Source organism: Onychomys torridus, chromosome 13 (assembly GCF_903995425.1).
Source record: "Onychomys torridus chromosome 13, mOncTor1.1, whole genome shotgun sequence".
Classification (NCBI taxonomy): Eukaryota; Metazoa; Chordata; class Mammalia; order Rodentia; family Cricetidae; genus Onychomys; species Onychomys torridus.
The window spans coordinates 12,611,005-12,631,592 of NC_050455.1; the positions used below are offsets into that span (position 1 = coordinate 12,611,005).

The 20,588-nt window shown below is 42.2% G+C and overlaps 1 protein-coding gene across 8 annotated transcripts in view; it reads right to left on the reverse strand.

The window, feature by feature from the left end:
* Positions 1-15,689: 15,689 nt before the first annotated feature.
* Nol4 (nucleolar protein 4) overlaps positions 15,690-20,588 on the reverse strand; it is a 330,500-nt gene continuing 325,601 nt past the window's right edge. For 7 of the 8 annotated variants that reach the window (XM_036204832.1, XM_036204831.1, XM_036204834.1 and 4 more), the window contains one exon: positions 15,690-17,661. In XM_036204832.1, coding sequence (XP_036060725.1) covers positions 17,468-17,661 — 194 coding nt within the window. In that variant the 3' untranslated portion in view covers positions 15,690-17,467. The remainder of the gene's footprint in view (positions 17,662-20,588) is intronic. The other variant, XM_036204839.1, reaches the window with a different exon arrangement.

Below are 20,588 nucleotides of genomic sequence, written 5' to 3' on the forward strand. Positions count from 1 at the left end.
ACTATGCACTCCAAAGAGAGATCGTGACAATTTGCAAAACACTATATTGCAACAAATGAACACCTTTCTTTTTGGTTTGCAAAGTTCCAGAAGGAATTTTTCCACTGTTTGTATACAAGCAAAGGCATTTTTTGCTGCACATCCCCCTCCATCAGGATGTTGTATTTTATGACAATTTTTTTTTTTTTTTTTGTCTTAGTTAGGGTTTCTATTGCTGGGAAGCACCAGGGAAGGAAAGGGTGTAATTGTCTTACGCAGCCACACCAAAGTCCATCACCCAGGGAAGTCAGGGCAGGAACTCAAGTCAGGAACCTGAGGCAGGAGCTGATGCAGAGGCTGTGGAGGGGTGCTGCTTACAAAGGCATGCTCCCATGGCTTGCTTGGCCTGCTTTCTTACAGCACCCAGGACCACCAGCCTAGAGGTGGCAGCAACCACATAGCATTAGGTCCAAGTTAATTAACACTAATTAAGAAAAGGCACTACAGACTTGCTGACAGGCAAATCTTAGGGAGCCACTTCCTCAACTGAGAGTCCCGGCTCCCAAAAGAGTCTAGCTGGTGTGAGTTAACATAAAGTAGTAGCTTAGGTAGGACTCTGTCCTTAAGTGTGAGGAGTGTGACTCTTCCAACCTCTGGCTACTGAAGTAAGCTGCACAAAGGCTCTGCCTGCAGGAAACGTGCAAACTATTAAGAGAAGAGAGAAATTCATCCCTTATATTCTTTCAGACACTTGTAAATGCTGTGTGGGGGTTAGTGGGCTAACCAGGGTGTGAACCAGGTTGGATAGTGAAGGGTTACCCAGCTGGTAAGGATGACCACTTTGAAGGTTAAGGTGCTCCCCAAATTACACACAAGTTGCTTTTACACAACACATTTTTAGAGCCACAGTGTGGCCTTGGGGACTACTCCTGTTATGAACGTGACATGATGACTGTGTCTCTAGAACAGCTTATAGAAGACACAGCCTCGGAAAGCAAAACAAAGCCGTATTTGACTTCTGGTAGCCGGACTGCCTAGCGATCGATCCGTCTGTCAAGTCCTTGACCTATGACTTTTCTCTCAACCTCAATATTCTTACAGAAACAATTTCATAGTTATTGAGACCCTCAGAAGGGACAGGGGAAAATACAGTGACTGTCCTGGAACTGTATCAAATACCTATGACCTTTTGTTCAGCAACGTTTCTGGCTTGCGAAGCACCTAGGAGCATAGCAATGTGCGGTGTGCCTGGTGTGTAGGGAAGACACTTTCAGAGATAAGGGACAAAGGGAAGACCTGCCTCTAATACGAACAGCACATCCTATAGGGTGGAGCCTGGGAGAAAGGAGGAGCCCACACTGCGCATGGTCACTTCACTTCTGCCCACTAAGAAGTGTGCAGCATCTGCCACATGCTCTTGCTCCATCCAGCCTGATTGATACTCTACCTCACCAGGGGCCAAAGACTGTGGACCTCAGCCCAGGAGACAGAATAAACAATCCCCTCAACTAGTTTGTTATCAGGTATGTTGTTAGAGTGACAAAGAATGTCCCACTAACAAAAGGAGCTTCCAAACTGGGAGTTTACAGGCATCTTCTGCAAAAGGCCTACAAGTCTACCTGGCTTCCCGGCAAATGAAAAAAAGACATAAAAAAGGGGGCCATGACTGCTCCTCGGTATGGTGGAGCAGGTTTGCCACAGATATGAGAAAGAGCACAGGCAGAGGCACCTGGAAAGCTCTAGAGCGAACATGACCCTGAGCTGGGATATGTGAGGAGAGTGGAGGAAAAGGAAAGGGGACATGGGGTGGGGGTGGGGCAAAGAGGGAGACAACAGGGGAGAGGGGGGAGGGGAGAGGAGCCAGGAGGCCAGGAGGGTAACAGGGAGAGAGAGAGAGAGAGAGGGGGGGGGGAGGGAGGGAGGGAGGGAGGGAGGGAGGGAGAGAGAGAGAGAGAGATATTAACCAAAATGGCTGGATTATATAGGGAAGGGAAGCTGGGGGAAGGGCAGCCCAGCCTCTAGGTTGGAGAAGGTTAGGGTAGGGGGTGGGGTATGCCAGTCATACCCTGTAACAGGTAGGGAATGAGAGATGCTGGGAGAACCTGGAGGCCATGTCTGCGTTGATATGTTAAATAGTCACCTCCCTTAGTTAGCCCATTAGTCCAGGGATTGAGACCCAATGCCTGCTGCACCCCTGTAACAACTACTCAGGTTTGATTGTCACAGAGTGAAGACTACCACAAAACACATACAAATAAAGAGCACAGCTGTGTGCTTATAAAACTTTATTTGCTAAAATGTTGTGCATGCCACATTTGATCGGTTCACCTTAATCTGATGATCTCTATTCCAGAATAGATATGACTAGCTCTGGCTGTGTTAATAGAAGCCTCAGTAACTAAAGTATATTGTGACTAGACCATCATCAACTGCTCCCATCAACGTGCAGTGAAGCATTGGATGATTTTACTGTTCTGCCAGAAAATATGTTGCCGGCCCATCGGAGGACACGGCCAAGCCACCTGGTTTTTCTTATTGTAAAGCAGCAGCTTGGGACTATCCTTCAGAGACAGCCAAGCTCTATGGGATAAGATGGCATCTCTGTGGAGTTCGATGGCTGAGGAAATGAAGAGACATGGGGCTGAGAACTTCTGGACAACTCAGACGTCCCTATTTGCAACCCATTTTTCCCTTGGCTCTGGTCCAGGTTAGAAGCGCTCCAAGTTTTGAGTTGTATAACAAAATCATCTGTGAGAGTTCACCAGTCCAGCAATCATTGTGACCTAATGGCACTGTCATGCCCACTTACCCTTGCTCCTTTCCCTTCCAGATTCTGAAGCAGGAATGAGGATGACCCCTACTGTGCAGCCCACTCTTTGAGCCTTACTGCCCCAGAGTGAGAACTTTGTGTGAGAATCCAGTGGGAGTGTACTGAAAACATCTGCACCCCCCCCACCACCACCACACACTTGTAGTGCTGTTCAAAACAGTCAGGCAGATAACAAGCCTTGGTGCCCTTTAACAGACCAATGGAAAAAGATGATATGTTGTGTGTATGCTGTGAAATTTTATTCAACCATAGAGAAGAGTGAAATTGTGTCATCTGCACGAAACTGGATGGAACTGGAAACCATGATTGATTGGGACAATAAAACAGACTCAGGAAGATCCATCTGACATTTTCTCTCACAAGTGGAACTGGGATTATATATGTACATATTCATAGGTAAATGTAAGTCCATGTATATGATGTGCATGCATGTAAATGGAGGAGTGTTTCAGGATAGGGTGGGGATTATCCATAAGAAAGGGAGAGGGACAGGAGAGAGTAGAGTAGTGAAAACGTCATTATGGGGCCTTAACTTTGGTCAATGGATATAGGCAGATAAGAAGTTTGTAAAAAGTGTTGTGTGGTATCAGAGAGATGTGGATGAGTTTAAAGATGTGACCTGGGCTCATTTCTCTGAAGGGGCAGCGAAGAGTCTAGCTTCTGCCTTTCGTTCTCTCTGTGGTCAGGTTGGCCACTGTGGAGACAAGGTGGAGACACCTTCCATCCCTTTAACTGGTCTTGAGGCAGCACAGCAAGTGGTGTGAGAGGGAAGGGGAGAGGCAGGCCTCACAGGGAGCTCCTGGCGGGAGGGGTTGCCTTGCCTCCCTTCTGGGGCCTCCCAATCAGCTCTGGGCCTGCTGTGACTGACAGTGCAGCTTCTCTTGTGTCTGGAGAAGCAGGAGCTGCTGCCAGTCACAGGAGAGAGTGGAAACATCCTCACACTGAAGATGGCTTGCACATTCTCCTTCTTCTGCCCCTTGAGTCCAACGTCAAGGGAGAAAATAAAGGGGAAAAGTACTCAAACCTCATTCACCTCATCTCTCCCGAGAAACAGGGCAGGATTGTTAGTTAGACACAGAAAAGCAAAACCATGTCATTGCAGAATCCACAGCATGACTTTCAGAATTAGACAAAACAGACTGGGAACCTGGCTTGGGTGTGTGTTCATACTGACCTGGTTTTATTTCCTACCGTAAAACGAGGCTTGGTATAAATCTTACGTTGGTTCACTGGTGCAGGAAGTTACAGAGCTAAGTCAGCCAACTTTACAGAAAGCATTGCTGTAAAAGCTAATTTTTCTTTTCTTTTCTTTCTCTTTGTGTGCTCTAGCTTTCTTGTGTATTAAATGAAGGTGAACTTACTTCCTATCACCAGAAGGATGTGATAACTGAGACCTTACCATGGAGGGTGTGTGAGATGCTCAGGGAATGCCGACAAGTTGTCACACCACTGGTGCCTCAGTTTCTTCACAGGCAGTGTTGGGGTAGCAGCAACACGTGAACCTTTGCTTCCAAGACAAGACTGAAACTAGTATACACAAAGCCTTCAAGTCCCAGAACATCGTAAGGGTTAGGGACCGGCAATATTTCCCTATAAATGGGCCACACTAGGGGTTGAACAAGCATCAGACTAGAAGAGACATGGAGGCAATCCCACAGCAAAGCAGAGAGGGTGAAGGCTGTGAGAGACCTCCACTCCAGTTCCCCACAACGCCGGGAGAGTTGAGGGAAGGGATATCTTAACCAGAACTGAATCAGTTTCCCACTCTCAGACAGGGTGAAGTCAGAATTTTAAAAGTACAAGGTCAGGATGTCTGGTGGTGACTAACCACTAGACGCCCCCTCCCCCGAGATAACATGACCAGACTTTGGAGATGGGCAGTAAAACTCCTGACAAAGAAAACAGACAAACTAAAATAAGATAAAGTCCAGGCTCGGAAAAACTGGACCAATCAAGGATGGACCCGTACTAACCGCCTCCTCTCTGAAGAATTGTGTGGTTTTTGCCTTCAAAAGCTTACCTCCCCAAGAAAGAGGAACTCTCTTCTGTGCCTTGATTAGCCAGGTGCTGAGGACGAGGGTTCCCTGCTAGCTTGTATAAGAAGTAAACCTTGCTGTTGCATTCTGGACATCCACGGTCTCCGGTGGTCTCTTTGGGGATTCTAATCTGGGCAGAACAGGCTGCACACTGAAGTGGTGCCTATTGCATTCAGTAAGGATGTGGGCTCAGTACTGAAACGAATGATAAACGGCACTGGTGGCAGTGCTGGTCACAGGGTATGGCCAAGACTGCCTAGTAGCAGAGAGCGTTATTAGGAGGAAGGGGGGGGGGGGCAGGGAGGTTGGGTACAAGAGAACCAAGCTGGGGAAGGAGCACGTGTAGAGAGCAGAGGGAAAGATGGTGGGGTGGAAGACACAGAGCAGAATAGAGAGGGTGGTGCTTGTGTCCGGCTTTTTAAGGGTTCCCGGTGAAAATACATGGCTGGGCTTATGGAGCTACACCACGCATGCGCTGATTGCATGAGCACATTACACATGTAGTCCCCAACTCACACTGATGATGTAAGACGCAAGACCCTTTGCTCAACTCCTGAACTGCGCATGTGCAGTCATGCAGCTGGAGTAAGGGCAGAATTCTAACAAGTACTCTTTTGGACAATTTTTAAAACTGAAAATAGAATGAAATACGTAAGATACATATGTGAATGGAAAATTTGAAATATATATATATATATATATATATATATATATATATTTCAGATATCACTCTTAGCCAATTGTTAAGTGTTTACATACAAACTAAGTGAGAAAATGAGTTAAAAAAATTAAGTCTGAAACAAGGTTTAAATATTTTACACTTCTTTCCTTTTTTGGTGTTCATGGAGTTCCAGTAGGAATCTCATGTACGTAAATGATGCTCTCTGGGATGGGCTTTTAATATGGTCTCATGTAGCTGGGGCTGGCCTTGAGCTCCCGAGGTAGCTAAAAATGACCTTGAACCTCTAATCTTCCTGTGTTACTTCGGGAGTTCTGGGATTACAGCTGTAAACCATTGTGTCAAGTGCATTTGGTCCCGGGCCTCCACAGGGGGCTCTGTGTACACAGACAAGCGCTCTTGTACCGTCTGAGCCTCATCCCCACTGTGAATGCTATCCTGCTGCTTAGAAGGGCAGGGCAGGGCCGCACAGCATCTCTCCCGCAAATACTGGGTCAAGCTCTTACGTTTTAACCTTCACTTGGCTACTTGTGTCTGGGAGGAAGTGTTATTTTCGAAAATTAAAATTACTGAGAGATTCAAGTGGAAATGTGAAAGAGTAGCTTCCGGGGTTCTAAATTTTGTTCTGTGTGTTTCAGAGATTCCATTTTCACATTGACTGCCATGTTTCTGTTTGAGAAAGATCTTATTCTCATTTTACACATGGTCAGACGGATCTAGCCTAGTGGCTGTGAGCATGGGGCTTGGTGCCAGCACATTTCCCAGTGAATTCCACATCTTCCCCAAGCACACATCCCCACTTTATCTAAATCTCCCACTTCTGATCTCAGAGCATCAGGGGGTTCCGCAGGATAGAGGCGTTTAATACATTCTGGTTGAACAACTTTTTTAATGAATTTTTAGTATGAAGGGGGGGGGGCACTCAAACCTGCAGGCAAAGGAAGGGGGAAAACCATACGATAGTCTGGTTAAATGCCTCCTACATTACTCATATATCAGAGGCTTGGTACTGCAAGCAGTTAAAAAAAACAGATAATATGTTGTAACACGTGGGAGTGACTAATGGAAAACCAGTGGGAAACAGCAGGGCACGCAGAAAGACAGAGCACACAAGTGCGCCCTCATATGCAGATCCTAGTCTATAATGTCCATAGGTTTACATACAAGCCTGTGCAGGCATGGGTAAAGAAGACCAAGAAAAGGCAGTAACATGATGAGAAAGGATGGGGATGGCAAAAAGGATGCTCTGGGCATGAAAGAGTAAAAAAGACCTGGATGGAGTTACACATGAGATGGAGTAGCAGGGATGTGGGGAGGTGTGGGAGGAACATCACTAAAATGTGCTTGGTTTGAGATGTTACATGATATCTAACACATTTTATGTTTATCTCACAAAGAAACTTTTAAAAATCCATAGACATGTATTATGAGAGTTAATTGGTTTTCAGTTTTCTCTGTATTGAAAAAATAAGGAGAAGTAATATATTTGGTAAATTTCTTGTTTCAACCATTTCACGATATACACATCTATCAAAGCATTGCTTCGTACAATGTAAATGTACAACCTTTACTGGTCATTTTAAGATGGCATATAAATAAAACCCAAAATTTTCATAAGGAAAAAACATAGGGCTTAGGTTTGAAGAGCCTGTTTCTTGTCTTGATTGAAACAATTAAAAGTGCTTGGATTCTGAGCCTGAATTTCATGAAACAACCAAAATAACTCCATCTTTTGTATGCATAGCTTAAATAGATGGATGAAGGGGACTCTGCTTATAACCACAGAGATCTCAAAATTGTCCATTAAAACTTGCACTTCTTTAGACATGAATATGATAAGCTGCACTGACATTCTATGTATACCAACATGTCCTCAGCCCCTTGCAGCCTGCTTGATATTCAGGGAGGTGTGTGAAGGTGCTTGGCAGGGCGGCAAAGGGGGAGATGAAAGAGAGTCATATTGGCTTTCCAAGATGATCTGGGCTCTGCTTCCCCAGCATCCATTACTGTCTGCATGTTTAGGATTCCTTGAAAATGTCAGCAGAGTTGGCCTTTTCTGTCACCACCCCAGTCAGTATTACAATTAATGAGAAGAAAATACTGCAAGCCGGCAGGACAGGCCATCAAGACTGGTGCCCTGTGCATAGCCTTCCCTTCAGAGGTGGCTAAGTCCCTGTCTTACAAAGGTCTTGCCCACTTGCTGTTGCTCTGTTCCTCATGGATTTCAGAATTATCTAGCACAGACAAAGAATCTGAGAAACACTACTGTCCCCTCCTCCAAGGCTGAGCTTCTCTGCCACCCCCACTTCTGGAGGCTGAGATGAAGGATGAGTTACTAAAAGTCCTTGGCCTGAGGGTTCAACAGCAGGAAACCCAACCTAGCTGCCTTGAGTATAGACAGAAAAGATTCTCTTCATATAATTGGCTTTGGAAATAAAAAAGGACACACCAATTAAATTTGGTGGGGGAATATTGGAGAAGGAAATTTTATATATGCCTGATCTTGAAAGCGCCAGCCAGAAGGATGACTTGTTAGTCTGAAGATCTTATGTAAAAATCATAATTTGACCTTTGCTGTTTGCAATATCTGTCGGCCAGCTGCATACTAATGAGGAAAGGAGAATAATTGCTCAAGGTTGGGTACCAAAGTGGAGTCAAATTCCTGCTGGTGTAATGCTCAGCACTGCTCTGCTCCCTGCATGGAACACTGTATTCATTTGCTTTCCTGGTGCTGTGATAAAATGCCCTGGACAAAAATCAGCTTCTGAGGGGGATGTTTGATCTGTCTCACAGTTCGAGGACACAGTCTACCATGGCTGCAAGTCATGGTGAGGAGAGCTTGAGATGCCTAGTCACATTTTCTCCAAAATCAGGAAGCAGAAGAAGAGGAATACTGAGCTCAGCTTACCGCATCCTTGTTCACTCCAAAAGTCCAGCCTGGGGATTGGTGCCACCCACAGTCAAAGTGGGTCTTGCTGTCTAAGTAATCTCAATCAAGAATTTCCCAACAGGCATGCTTAGGGACTAATCTGGTTTTGATAACTCCTCACAGGCATGCTCAGAAGCTTTTCTATTATGTGACTTCATATCCTGTCAAATTGTTGATTTAACCCTTATAGACCATATGGGGCACATCACACATTCCATTGTTACATCTTGTAACAGAAACAGTACATGAGGAACCTGTATTTGGTTGCTAAATAATACAAACCAGGAACATACATTATGAGGTTATAGGCTCATTGCCAAGCAAGTGGCTCACCTTGTAGAGCCCAGAAGTGATACTGAGTCTGAGTGTTTGCATTTAATTTCTTGGTGTTTTGCTGGTGAGCAGAGACTGTGGCCTTGTTGGGGCTGTTCCCACTGAGATCAATCAGCCAGCTCTGGTTGCTTTTTTATAAGATGTTACAGTGAACAGAGCTAGAGACCTCACGCAACTGAGTGATACAGTTCTTATTTAGGTGTGAGCAATTTGTTTTTAGACTTATCCATATCCAAATCTCTAATAAGATTCTTAGAAACTTTGCTTTTTGTAGTTATTTGGGGGCAGTCTTACTATATATCACAGGTTGCCACCAAACTTTTGATTTGCCTGCCTTGGTCTTCCAAGTGCTGAAATTATAGTTATATGCCACTGTGCTTAGCAAAATTTCTTTTGACTTAATATGACTAACTCTTCACTTCTCCTAGGCCCCTAAGCAGGAGCCTGTTCAAAATTAGAAGAGAAAAATAAGAGAAGCAACCAACAAACAATCAAAAAATTGCAAAAAATGTTTAATGTTATTATCTATCAAAATAATGCAAACTATGATGAGATACCGTAGCATTCCAGTTAGAATGACTGTTATCCGTAAAGTAAAACACAACAAATGTTGGTGAAGATGTAGAGGAGAGGTACCTATATGCTTTGGTGGAATATAAATTTATGCACCCACTATGAAACAGGTAAGAAGTTCCTTAAAAATTAAAATAGAACCACCTTATGACTCAGCTACCCCCTTTTGAGTACATATTCAAATAAAGTTAAATTAGCACACCAAAAACATACCTGTATGCTCATCTTCATTACAGTACTACTCACAATAGTTAAAATGTAATCAGTCTGGGTCCCAGATAACAAGCTGGTAGTGTGTGCATCAATGAGGTTTTATTCTGTGTTAATGAAATCCTACTAGTTGTGGGGAAATGGATGGAACTGGGGAATGTGAATTTAATTGAAATAGACCAGTCACATAAATAAATAAAAGTGCCATACATTCTCTTCAGCATGTAAAAACTGAAAGAGGTTTACATGGCTGTGAACTATTAATAGCTGTTGGCAAGAGGGGAGGGTGGATAAAGGGATTTGCTCAGGAATGCTGTGTGCAGCTATAGAAACATAACATTGTACCCTGTTCTTATGTTCATTTAATAAATGCCAATTGCAGGTTTATAAAAGAGAAGCAGATCATGTGTGTGTTGGCCAATTGTTGGAGGTGAGCCCTTGCAGCGGGGGAAAGAGGAGGCTCAATGCTCAGTAAAGTCTGTGCTTGAGACTGGGTGTCATGATCTGCCTGAGTCTTCAGCTGTCTTGTCTCACTGGAGAATGCAGAAGATGCTAAGTCCTGACAAGGCTTTTCCTTCTGGCTAGCACAGCAAGGGCAGAGAAAGACTGTAGAGTTTAGAAGGGTGCTGTGTAAGTTTTCTCAGGCAGCTCATCTATCCTTTTATTCTTCCTTTCTCAAAACGAGGAAATTGAGAGTAGACTTTATTGTTTTGATTTTGAGATTTCTTTGGACTTTCCTGTCTTTTCTAGAATCTATTTCTTGAAGAAGTTGTGTTAGCTCTTAACATTCTCTCACTTTTCTTGGTGCTCACTTAAAAATTATGTGTATGTATGTCTGTATTAGTTTATGGGCTCCACATATGTGCAGGTGCCTGTAGAGGCCAGAAGGTGGCATTAGATCCCCAGGCACTGGAGTTAACAGTTGTAAGCCGTCTGATGTGGGTGCTAGGAACTGAACTCAGGTCCTCTGAAAGAGCAGTACAGGTTCCTAACCACTGATCCATTTCTCTAGCCCCAGATCTCACCTGCCAATGGCACATATGCATGTGGATGTAGAAAGAAGAAAGCTCTGCCTTTGTAGTATGCTGCTTATGCAAGGCCCACTAATCTTTCTCTCCTTCTTTGTACTTACTGATGGTAATGGAAAGGAGGTCCCAGAATTCAACTAAACTTCTGCTCTGATGCATTGTGCAGACCATGGGGAGCCAAGCTGCTTTCACCACTTGACTATTTAAAATGTATCTGTGCTCTATAGATACAGCCCAGCTCCTGAGATCATTTTAAGTCTTGGCTTTTACTGGCATCTGATTTGTCTCCAAGAATCCCTTTTCATTCTTTGTTCTTGTCCTCTAACAACAAAAGGCTGGAGTCATGATGTACATGGTATCATCCCACACTTCCATTGCTGCTCGTGCTACTCTCCTGTAGCTGGGACATCCTCCACAGAAACATTTTTCTGGTTTCTCTTGTCCTTTAAAATGACACTTGAAATAGTTGCCAGGAATTCTGCACAGGCCCAGTCTTTGTAATCCCATTTTGTTGTGCCCCCACCCCAGATCGTCAAGATCCAGATTTACTCTGCCTGGGCCCTCATCTGCCATTGCATGTGAAGCTGAAACTTTGAGGTTTTTATTAGTCGTTCCTATATTCCTGGGTCTCTCTTCTAGTAGACACTGACTCTTTGGACAGGAACAGTAATTTTTCTATATCAGAGTTCAACATCCAGAATAGAGTAAGTAAACTGAATATGCAGTAGTTAAACAGATTAAAATGCAGATGAGTTAAGTGGCTCATGCAGCTCACATGATTGGCTTCATGGTAGGCCTCTGAACTTCCTGTGTCAGAGGAACTAAGATGAATGCTGAGGAGTGTCCCCTCATCAGGACTGACGGCCACTGCAAGAGTGCAATGAATAAGGAGAAAGCATTTCTCTTGACAGCTTGTTCTAACCACTGCAGTACAAAAAAAAAGTATAAGAATTCAAGATTTTTCAGGAATAAAACTTGTGCTAACCCCAGTCTTTCAGCAATAACATTTATGCTCAACATTCTATACTTCATAGTATTTTTTCTCATAAAAGTAAGAAGATCATTAATAATCTTGGTATCATCTTTCTGAAGATGGTCTTCAAAAAGGAGAAAAATAGCAAATTAGGAGAAATGCAGTTTTTATAGAAGAGCTAGACACAATAGGTCCAGAGGGAAAGCAGAAGCAAAGAACTTTAAGTTTGAAGTGCCAATAACGGTTCTAAATTTTGTAGATGGTTTGTGGCCAAAACGCTAGCTCTAACTCTACCAAACATTAAATATATTTTAATTGTTCAAAGTCAGTTGGATACCACTGATTTTATTATTAGAAGTCCTATGGATGAAGTTGCATTGCTTACAGGATTTAAATGAGCTTTGGAATCTCATGTATCCCACTACTGACCTAATGATTTGAGACCCACGAGTAGGTGCCAGAGAATTGCCTGGGTGGGAAGGGCTTCTAAGAAATCAATGTGAAGGAATAAGTCAGATGTTCCTCTTTAATTTCCCTTGAAAGGTTTAGCTGTACCATTTGCCACATTTGTTTGTTATATCTAGTTGGAATGACAAATTCCAGAAATACTCTCTTAAATGAGCTCTATAAGACAATATCCTATACAAAGAGAAAGAGCAGGGGCCGTGGCTGGTGACAGCTTATAGAGATACACTGTTGAATTATGTCTTTCCTGCAATGAAGGAGTAAATACAATGAGTCCTGAGAGGTATTTAACAGAAAAAGAAAAGGAAATTAAATCAGAGATCAGAGCACTACAGAGGTAGAATAATGGGCCCCCAGAGAAGCCCACATCCCATTGAGAGCTCTTAGACATTTTGTTACATGTCAAATGATGCAATTAAATTTGTATGTTGAATTAAGATTGCTAATTAGCTGACCTTAATATAAAGACAGTATCCAGTATTGCCCAAGTGTACGTAAAATACCCAGAAGAATCCATAAATGTTTTAGGAAAGGGAGCCAAGGTCAGAACTTCAAAGAAGTTATAAACTGTCCTAGTTCTAATTCTAAGGGTGTAGACAGGGCCATTAATCAAAGACGCAAATGGCCTGTAATACTTGGACCAGAGAGCTGAGGCTATTTCTCGGGTAGTGGAAGGCTTGCCCAGCTTGCAGGAAGCACCCTAGGATCACTCCCTGGCACAGTAGATACTGGATATGGTGGAGCATCCCGGCAATTGGCAGGTCAAAATATTCACGGTCATTCTGAGTTATGTAGTTCAGTTGAGGGTAGCCTGGGCCACATAAGATTTTGTCTCATAGGGAAAAAAGATCAGAAAGTTAAAAGAAAAAAATCAGAAGCTGGAATGCGAAGGAAGTGGAGTCTCTCAGTTTTTCTGTAGAGGACAGAGGCTCAAATTTTAAGGGTGTCAATATGGTGACATTCCATAGGTTAGCCTGTGCTTAATTCTTTACCAAATTTCACCTCCCACAGATGTTGGAAATGATGGATAATATGTTATTGTCTACCTGCTTTATTTTCAGGTGTTCTCAATGTAAACTAAACTTGAAACACAGGCCATACAAAGTTAGAAAATATTTTGACAAATATTCATCTTTAGATAATATCTGCTTCCATGGTATCAGGATTCATAACAAGGCTTCCCTTTGTGGGTTCATATGGATGGGCCCTTTGAATCATTTTTTTTATAAGATTCAATATTCAAATTAGGGCCAGTGTGGTAGTACACATCTGTCATCTCAGCACTCAGGAGGAAGATAATAAGATGAAGGTGGAATTCTGTTCAAAACACAAACAAGAAAGAAAGAAAAATTTAAAAAAGAAAAAAAACCCCATTTACTTTGGGACTTCATTCCACCATATTACTTGTATTTGATTGACACCAGTGGTAAATTTTTCTTTAAAATTTTTCTTTTTTAGTTTTATGTGCATAGGTGTTTTTGCCTCACTGTATGTTGATATGTTGTGCATGCCTGGTGCCCACAGAGGTTAAAAGAAGCTACCAAATTCACTGGAACTGGAGTAGCAGACAGTTATTAGCTGCAATGTGATTGCTGAGAATAGAACCCATGTCCTCTGCAAGAACAAGAAAGTAGGGCTCTTAATGTTTGAGTCATCCCTCCCACCATCAGTGGTAGGTTTTACTGTACCTTTTTATATTTATAGAGGTTATCACTTAAAGGAAATTCAACAATCATAGAAGTGTTTCATCAAACTATTTAACAATTAACTATGACTCATCTATAAGAATAAAACTGCGAATGTTTGATATGGACACCTGGTTCCGACGTGCAGTGCAAATTGGAATTATTTAGTATATGGCAGTAGCAGGGGACAGCACAGCCATCCACAAAGGGCCACCTTCAGGAGTGGCTGGGTCAAATGCTGGCTTCAGTTCTAGTGTTGTGCTCTTGGCAAGATTCTGCCATTTTTAGACTATTGTATAAAATGGGGATAGACTGTGCCAGTCTCCCAAGTGTTGTGTGATATTTTGATTGTGTTCTGACAAATAAAGCTTGCTTAGAGTCAGAGGGCAGAGCTAGTCACTAGCTGACCAAAATTAACCAAAGAGGTTTTGGAGGCCTGAGGAGAGACAGGACAGGAGGTAGTAAAGCAGGGCATAGAGGGATCTTGGCCTTTGGAGGAAGGAAGGGAGCAGGTAGGAGAAGACTGGGGGCTTCTCTGCTTCTCCAATCCTTCAGGTTTTTACCCCAATATCTGACTTTTGAATTTTTATTGATAAAGAATAATTAGATTGATGTTTCACCCAAGGTCACTGTGGGACCTTGAGATGAAATAGTTTTCTTTGTGTGGGAACCCAGTGCATGCTGGCCATCACTTGGTCTGATGCTTGCTCTACCCATGTTGTTACCCAAGCAACAGAATTCAAGAAGTTTCAGTGACCACTCATGCTTGTATTATGCTTTTGATAGCTATTTCAAGATGTGCTTTCTCATTAGAAGTGTTCAAGCAATACATTGTGTGTGTGTGTGTGTGTGTGTGTGTGTGTGTGTGTGTGTGTGTGTGTGTATACACAGTACATATGTGGAGGTCAACGGACCTCCACAGGTTCTCTCCTTCCATTCTGTGTGCTCTGGGGATCAAGTTCAGTTCATCAGGTGTGGTGGCAGGTACCCTTATCTGGTCAATCATTTCACCTGCCCAAATAGAGATCAGATTGCCTCTCAGGTACAAATAACAGGCAAAAAGGAAAGGAGAATATTTCATTTCTACTCCTTTAAGGAAATGAGGGGAACATAAGTGTCCTATTCATGCAGACACATGCAGAAGACACTGAGGATTTGAGTCCTATGTGGGCAGCCATGGACATGATAATGCCAGGTATGTCAGACAAAAGCAAGTGTGACTTACTGAGTTCAGCATTGCATTTGCTGCTGCATCCCATGGACATTATGAAGAATGTTTCATGTTTATAGCAAATTCAGTCCTGAGTGCTGGATTCTGACTATGATGTCACAGGTCAACAATGGATGTCCTCCTCATTAACTGTCCACTTTATTCTTTTGAGGCAGGATCTCTCACTAAACCTGGAAATAACAGGTAGGATAGATTGGCTGGCCGGTGCTCCCAGAAGTAGAATTATTAACATTCATGGCCATACTTGGGTTTGTATGTGGGTGTTAGGGATCTGAACCCCTGTGTCTTCATGCTTTCAGAGCAAACACTACACACTGAGCTACCCACTTAGCCATGGAGCATGCAGTCATCAGAATGCTTTGAAGAGTCAGATCATTGAGAAAATAAGACCTAAAGCTAAGAAACCCATCTTTCACGTAGATTTGAAGAATCTTGTGTAGTAGCCTTGCCCTGCTAGTTCGTTTCACTTCTCCGAATGAAGTTTTTAGTAGTCTGAGTGGGTCAGCTTTGGGATATTCAGGGAAATAAAATTTGTAATATTAGTTTTTCAAATGTAGGCATAAGACTGAACTTCATAGTTTAAGCAGAAACTGCCCAAAATTAAGTACTAAAATTTATAGGCAGCCAGAACAGCCCAGGGTTAGAGTGCTTGCCTGATGTGTCCAAAGCTCCGGATTTCACTCTTAACACAACAAAAAAAAACAAACAAAAAAAACCAAAATGAAGTTTACAAGAATCATTGTTTTAACACAGAAATCTGTTTATTAAACCAAACAAAAACAGAGAAAATTATACCAGCCCTCATTTTTTTAAAATTTTCATTAAATAAGCAAACTCTAAATTCACACCTTTAAAAGGTGTTTGTGCATCTATGTATTTCCAAAATACTCATATTTCAATAAGATTTTCACATTATATTCACCAACAGTATCACAAAATTTCTTTTTTTGTTGTTGTTTTTTGTTTTTGTTTACATAACTGTAAGGAACAATAATTCTAGAAACACTAGAAGAAAAAAAAGCATAGCAATGTCCACAGTTACAAGAAAAAGTGCACATTACCTGGTCACAATCACAGTCAGTACTTGGAAAACTATATGTAACAAGTAGGAAAGGAACACCACTGATGCCTTCAGCTCATTGTCAAAAACCGAATGACATACATTTTACATAAAATAAGGCAAATTCAAGAATGCACAAAGAATCTGTAATTCAACCAAAGCTAAACAACAGAAAGGAAAATAGTACAAGCATGAACTAAAAGTACTTCTTAAATATTTTAAAAATAGGCTTGCTTCAGTGCACAGAAAACACCACTCTGTGTGTGTCTAACACTAGAAATGGAGAGAAGAAGGGCAGAGCTTATGGGACAGAGGGGGGCAGTTCATTATAAGGTTCAGCTCTATCTGCTGAGAGTTTTCAATTTTTGCAAAAAAAAAAAAAAAATCTAAATGATACAAATCATACCAGGAGATATAACAGCCTTTTCTGGAAACGATTTCCAACAGAAATGGGAAGTACACACGAGAGTGCAAAGTTTGAGATTGTCACTTGCAACCTCCTGACATTCAGTCATCTACATCCAGTCGCTGCTCTGGAGGGTTGCTGGGGGGGAGCAGCACAACCAAGGGCAAGCAGCTTTAGGGCAAGCACGATGTGCTGCGTTTCAACACATCTCTTTATAACGTTTAGAAAACTCGGTCATGAAAATGGCTGTGGCAAGCTGCCATGTGGCACGGGTGTTTGGAGACTGGCAGAAGTACAGAATTACAGGCATCTCTTGGAAGTAGTTCTTGACGGGACGGCTTAAAGAAAGTAGGCAAAGGGTTTGTTTGTTTGTTTGTTTTCCAGCATTGAGTGTTACTTTTTTTTTTTTTTTGTAGAAAGAATTTGGAAAGAGGAGAAGGCAAAAGGGATGTGGGAAGGGTACTTACAGTAGTTTCTCAAAAAACAGTTTTCTTTTAGGACCTATGAAAAAGTTACCAAAGTAAAAATGACCATTTTGAATGAAAAACAAGTATTCTTTTTATAAAAATTACATTTTCTTTTAAAATACAAGATCCTTTCCATTGTTGTCATATCCTTGTAGCAACAAGAAATTTGGCTTTTACTTTTTTTTTTCCAGATACTTCAGCTTTCAGTCCAATGAGTCAGTAGAAAGTTCCACTAATATTTCAGTTAGATCTTGAGCTACTTTTTATGTACCCCAAACTAGTTCATTTTTATCCTTGAATTAAGAATATGCAGCCTTTTAAAAATTGCTTGTGATATTTATGTTGACACACTAAAACAGAAAGCAACAGGCTGGGCACATTTAAGCATCTCAAGTACTTCAAGGTCAGACTTCCTTTGAAGTTCCTTAACACACCGGTGTATAGATCAAGGACAACGTGGCATGATGGAAGTATTTCTCTTAGAAGATTGTGCAGCAAGGCCAGGAGTATCTCTGCTGGGAAATCAACTGTCATTAGTGGAAACTGCAAATTCAGAACTCAGTGAATATGGACATCATTTGCCTCAGTTCTGTTGTAAAATGAGATTTTCCAGTTCATCTGCAGAACGCAATAAAAATGCAGCCGATTCTCGGTACCCTGCGACAAGCTGTCTCACAGCGTTGATTTCTGTTGGACTCAGCTGAGGTCTGGAGTTTGAACTGCTGGAGGATCCTGAGCCAGTTGCCAGCTGCCTCTTCATGCTGAGATCTGTGGGTCCTAGACAAAAAGAATCGCAAAATAAGACAGGAATAGTATTTATTCTAATATCTCACATATGAGCACCCATCAAATTACAATTGAATTTATTCATGAATGCTGTCATGAGAAAGTCATGGTCTCTGTAATCAAATGCATCTGCTCTCTGGAAGACTAAAGAGTAGTATGATGGGATGTGGGTGTTTGAGAATTTTTTTTTCAGGTATCTTGGGCAGCATCCAGCCATCACTTCTTGTTATAGGGAAGACTCAACCCTTTGAACAGGAGTTCTTGGCTGAATTCAATTTTCAGTCTGTCTCCCAAATGTTGCAGACGTTTCAGGGTACCAGCCTTGCAATGATGAATTGCAAATATCTTTATTTGCTGCATTTATTAACAAAGATGATAACTCCCATAAATTCAGAATTTTAATGACTTCCAGGATAATTTTAAAAATTATATTTTAATATTTTTTCATTTTTCTTTATTAAGAAATTTTCTGCTCACTCCACAATCTATCCACAGACCCCCCACTCCTCCCTCCTCTCACTCCTAGCCCTCCTACCCAAGCCACCTGCATCCCCACATCCCCCAAATAGAGGTCTCCCATAGGGAGTCAGCAGAGCCCAGCACACTGAGCCTAGGCAGGTTCAAGCCCCTTCTCACTGCACCAAGGATGTGCAAGGTGTCACACTACAGGCACCAGGTTCCAGAAGCCTGCCCATAGACCAGGGACAGATCCCAATCCCCCTGCCTGGGTGCCCCCTGAAACAACCATCTTCTGTATCCAGAGGGCCTAGACCAGTCCCATGGGGCCTCCACAGCCACCAATCCACATTTCATGGGTTTCCACTAGTGTGGCCAGTCATTTCTGCATGTCCTCCCATCATGATCTCCATGTCCCTCACCTGCAGTATCTCTCCTCTCTTTCATCAATTGGATTCCCAGTGCTCAGCCTGATGCCTGGCCATGGATCTCTGTATCTGCCTTCATCTGTCACTGGACAAAGGCTCTATGACGACAGCTAGGTTATTTGCTAGGCTGGTCACCAGAGTAGACCAGTCCAGGCACCCTCTGGACCACTGCCAGCCAACCAAGGTGGGGTCAACCTTGTGGATTTCTGAGAGCCTCCCCAGCACCCTGCCTCTTCCTATTTCCATGATGTCCTCATCTATCATGGTATCTTCCTCCCTGCCCTCCCACTCTGTCCCTGTTCCAGACTGACCCTTCCATTTCCCTATGTTCTCATCCCCCACTTCTCGACCTCTGCCACCCCTCCCTCCCCAGTCCACTCATGTAGATCTCATCCACTTCTCCTTCACAGGGTCATCCATGTGTCCCTCCTAGGGTCTTTTCCTGTTAGCTAGCCTCTCTGGAGTTGTGGGTTGCAGTCTGGCCATCCCTTCCCTCCCATGTAGTATCCATTTATGAGTGAGTACATATCATTTTGAGTGAGGTAATCCAAATATTTTAATATTTTTATACATTAAAATTTATTCTTTGAGAATTTCATGTTTAGAAGATATATCTTGATCATATCCACTTCTCCATATCTCCTTCAAAGTCTCCCTCCCAACTTTATTTCCTTTTTTAAAAAATCCACCGAGTCCAATTGATGCTGCTGGTACAAACATGGGTGTAAGACCATCCACTGAAGCATGGACTACCTATCCAGTCCATGTATCAGGTTACTAGGAGCTTCTCAGCCAAGAGTAGGGCTATGTAAGCCCTTTCCCTATCCATGCTGACATTTTTGCCTGGCTTGCTTTGGGCAGGTCTTGTGAAAATAAGTTGTCTATTTGGCACAATCAAGAATTATCTGTGAAGAGAGTCTCAACAAGAGATTGTCTAGATCAGGTTGGCCTGTGGGCAGGTATATATGCGGAGCTTGATTGCTTTAATAGACTTTTCACTAAATTTAATTGAGACCTACCCAAAGTGGGTGGCAGCACTTTGTGGGCTGAGCCCTGGAGGGTGTAAGAGTGGAAAGAATGAGTGTAGGCACGCAGACAGTGACTACTTCATCTCTGCTTCTTGACCATGGATGTGACTAGATGCTTGAAATTCCTGCTGCCTTGAGCTTCTAGCCATGATGAATGGTAATTCACAACTGTGATTTCAAATAAACTCCTCCTCTAAGTGACTCTGCTGGAATTTTACCACAGCAAGGTGTGAAGAAACTCTACAACCTCTTAAGCAGTTGTAGACATGAGGGCCAAGGGACTTCTGTTTGGTGTGTAGAGGGGACAAAGTTCAAGCTGCATATTAAGGACTCCATTTAACTTTTTCTTTCTTTCTTTTTAAAGGAATTGTTTTAGATCTTTCTTTCTCACATCAAGATAATGTTGTCTACTAGGTGGATTAGTTTTATAACAGGTTAGACTGAAATTTTCTTTGAACTGGAGGAAGGAAGTACTTCTTGCAATAGCCCTGCAGAGGAACTAGATGTTCTACATTATTAAGCTGCATCTGTATTCGCATAAAATATAGTCAGATGTCTCCAGTATTCTATTATACATGTAAACTAACTCTGGTGGTTCTGATTTTGGACAATATTTAGTAATTTATACTTAAAAAATTGTATACAAATTTATTTAAAATCTTGAGTTCAGACATTAACATTGAGAAGACACTTCACATCAAAATCTCATAGTTATATGTTTGCCTTTATAATTCAGCAAGCATTTATTAAAATTCATACAACTTGGAGAGAATATCTAAATTTAATAGTAATTGAATAAAATATCACTAACCCTATCACAACAGTTAAGATTCCAAACTGCAATGATTCTGCAACATGAAAGTGTTTTTAACAGACTCTAAATATGTGTAAATATTCAGAAAATGGCATTTCTTTTTGTGAGCTAAAGCAAGGAATATCATTTTCCTGCAAGATCTTTTTGAGGCATGCAGGATACAGGTCAAAACCCAGACCCTCTTCCATCGAT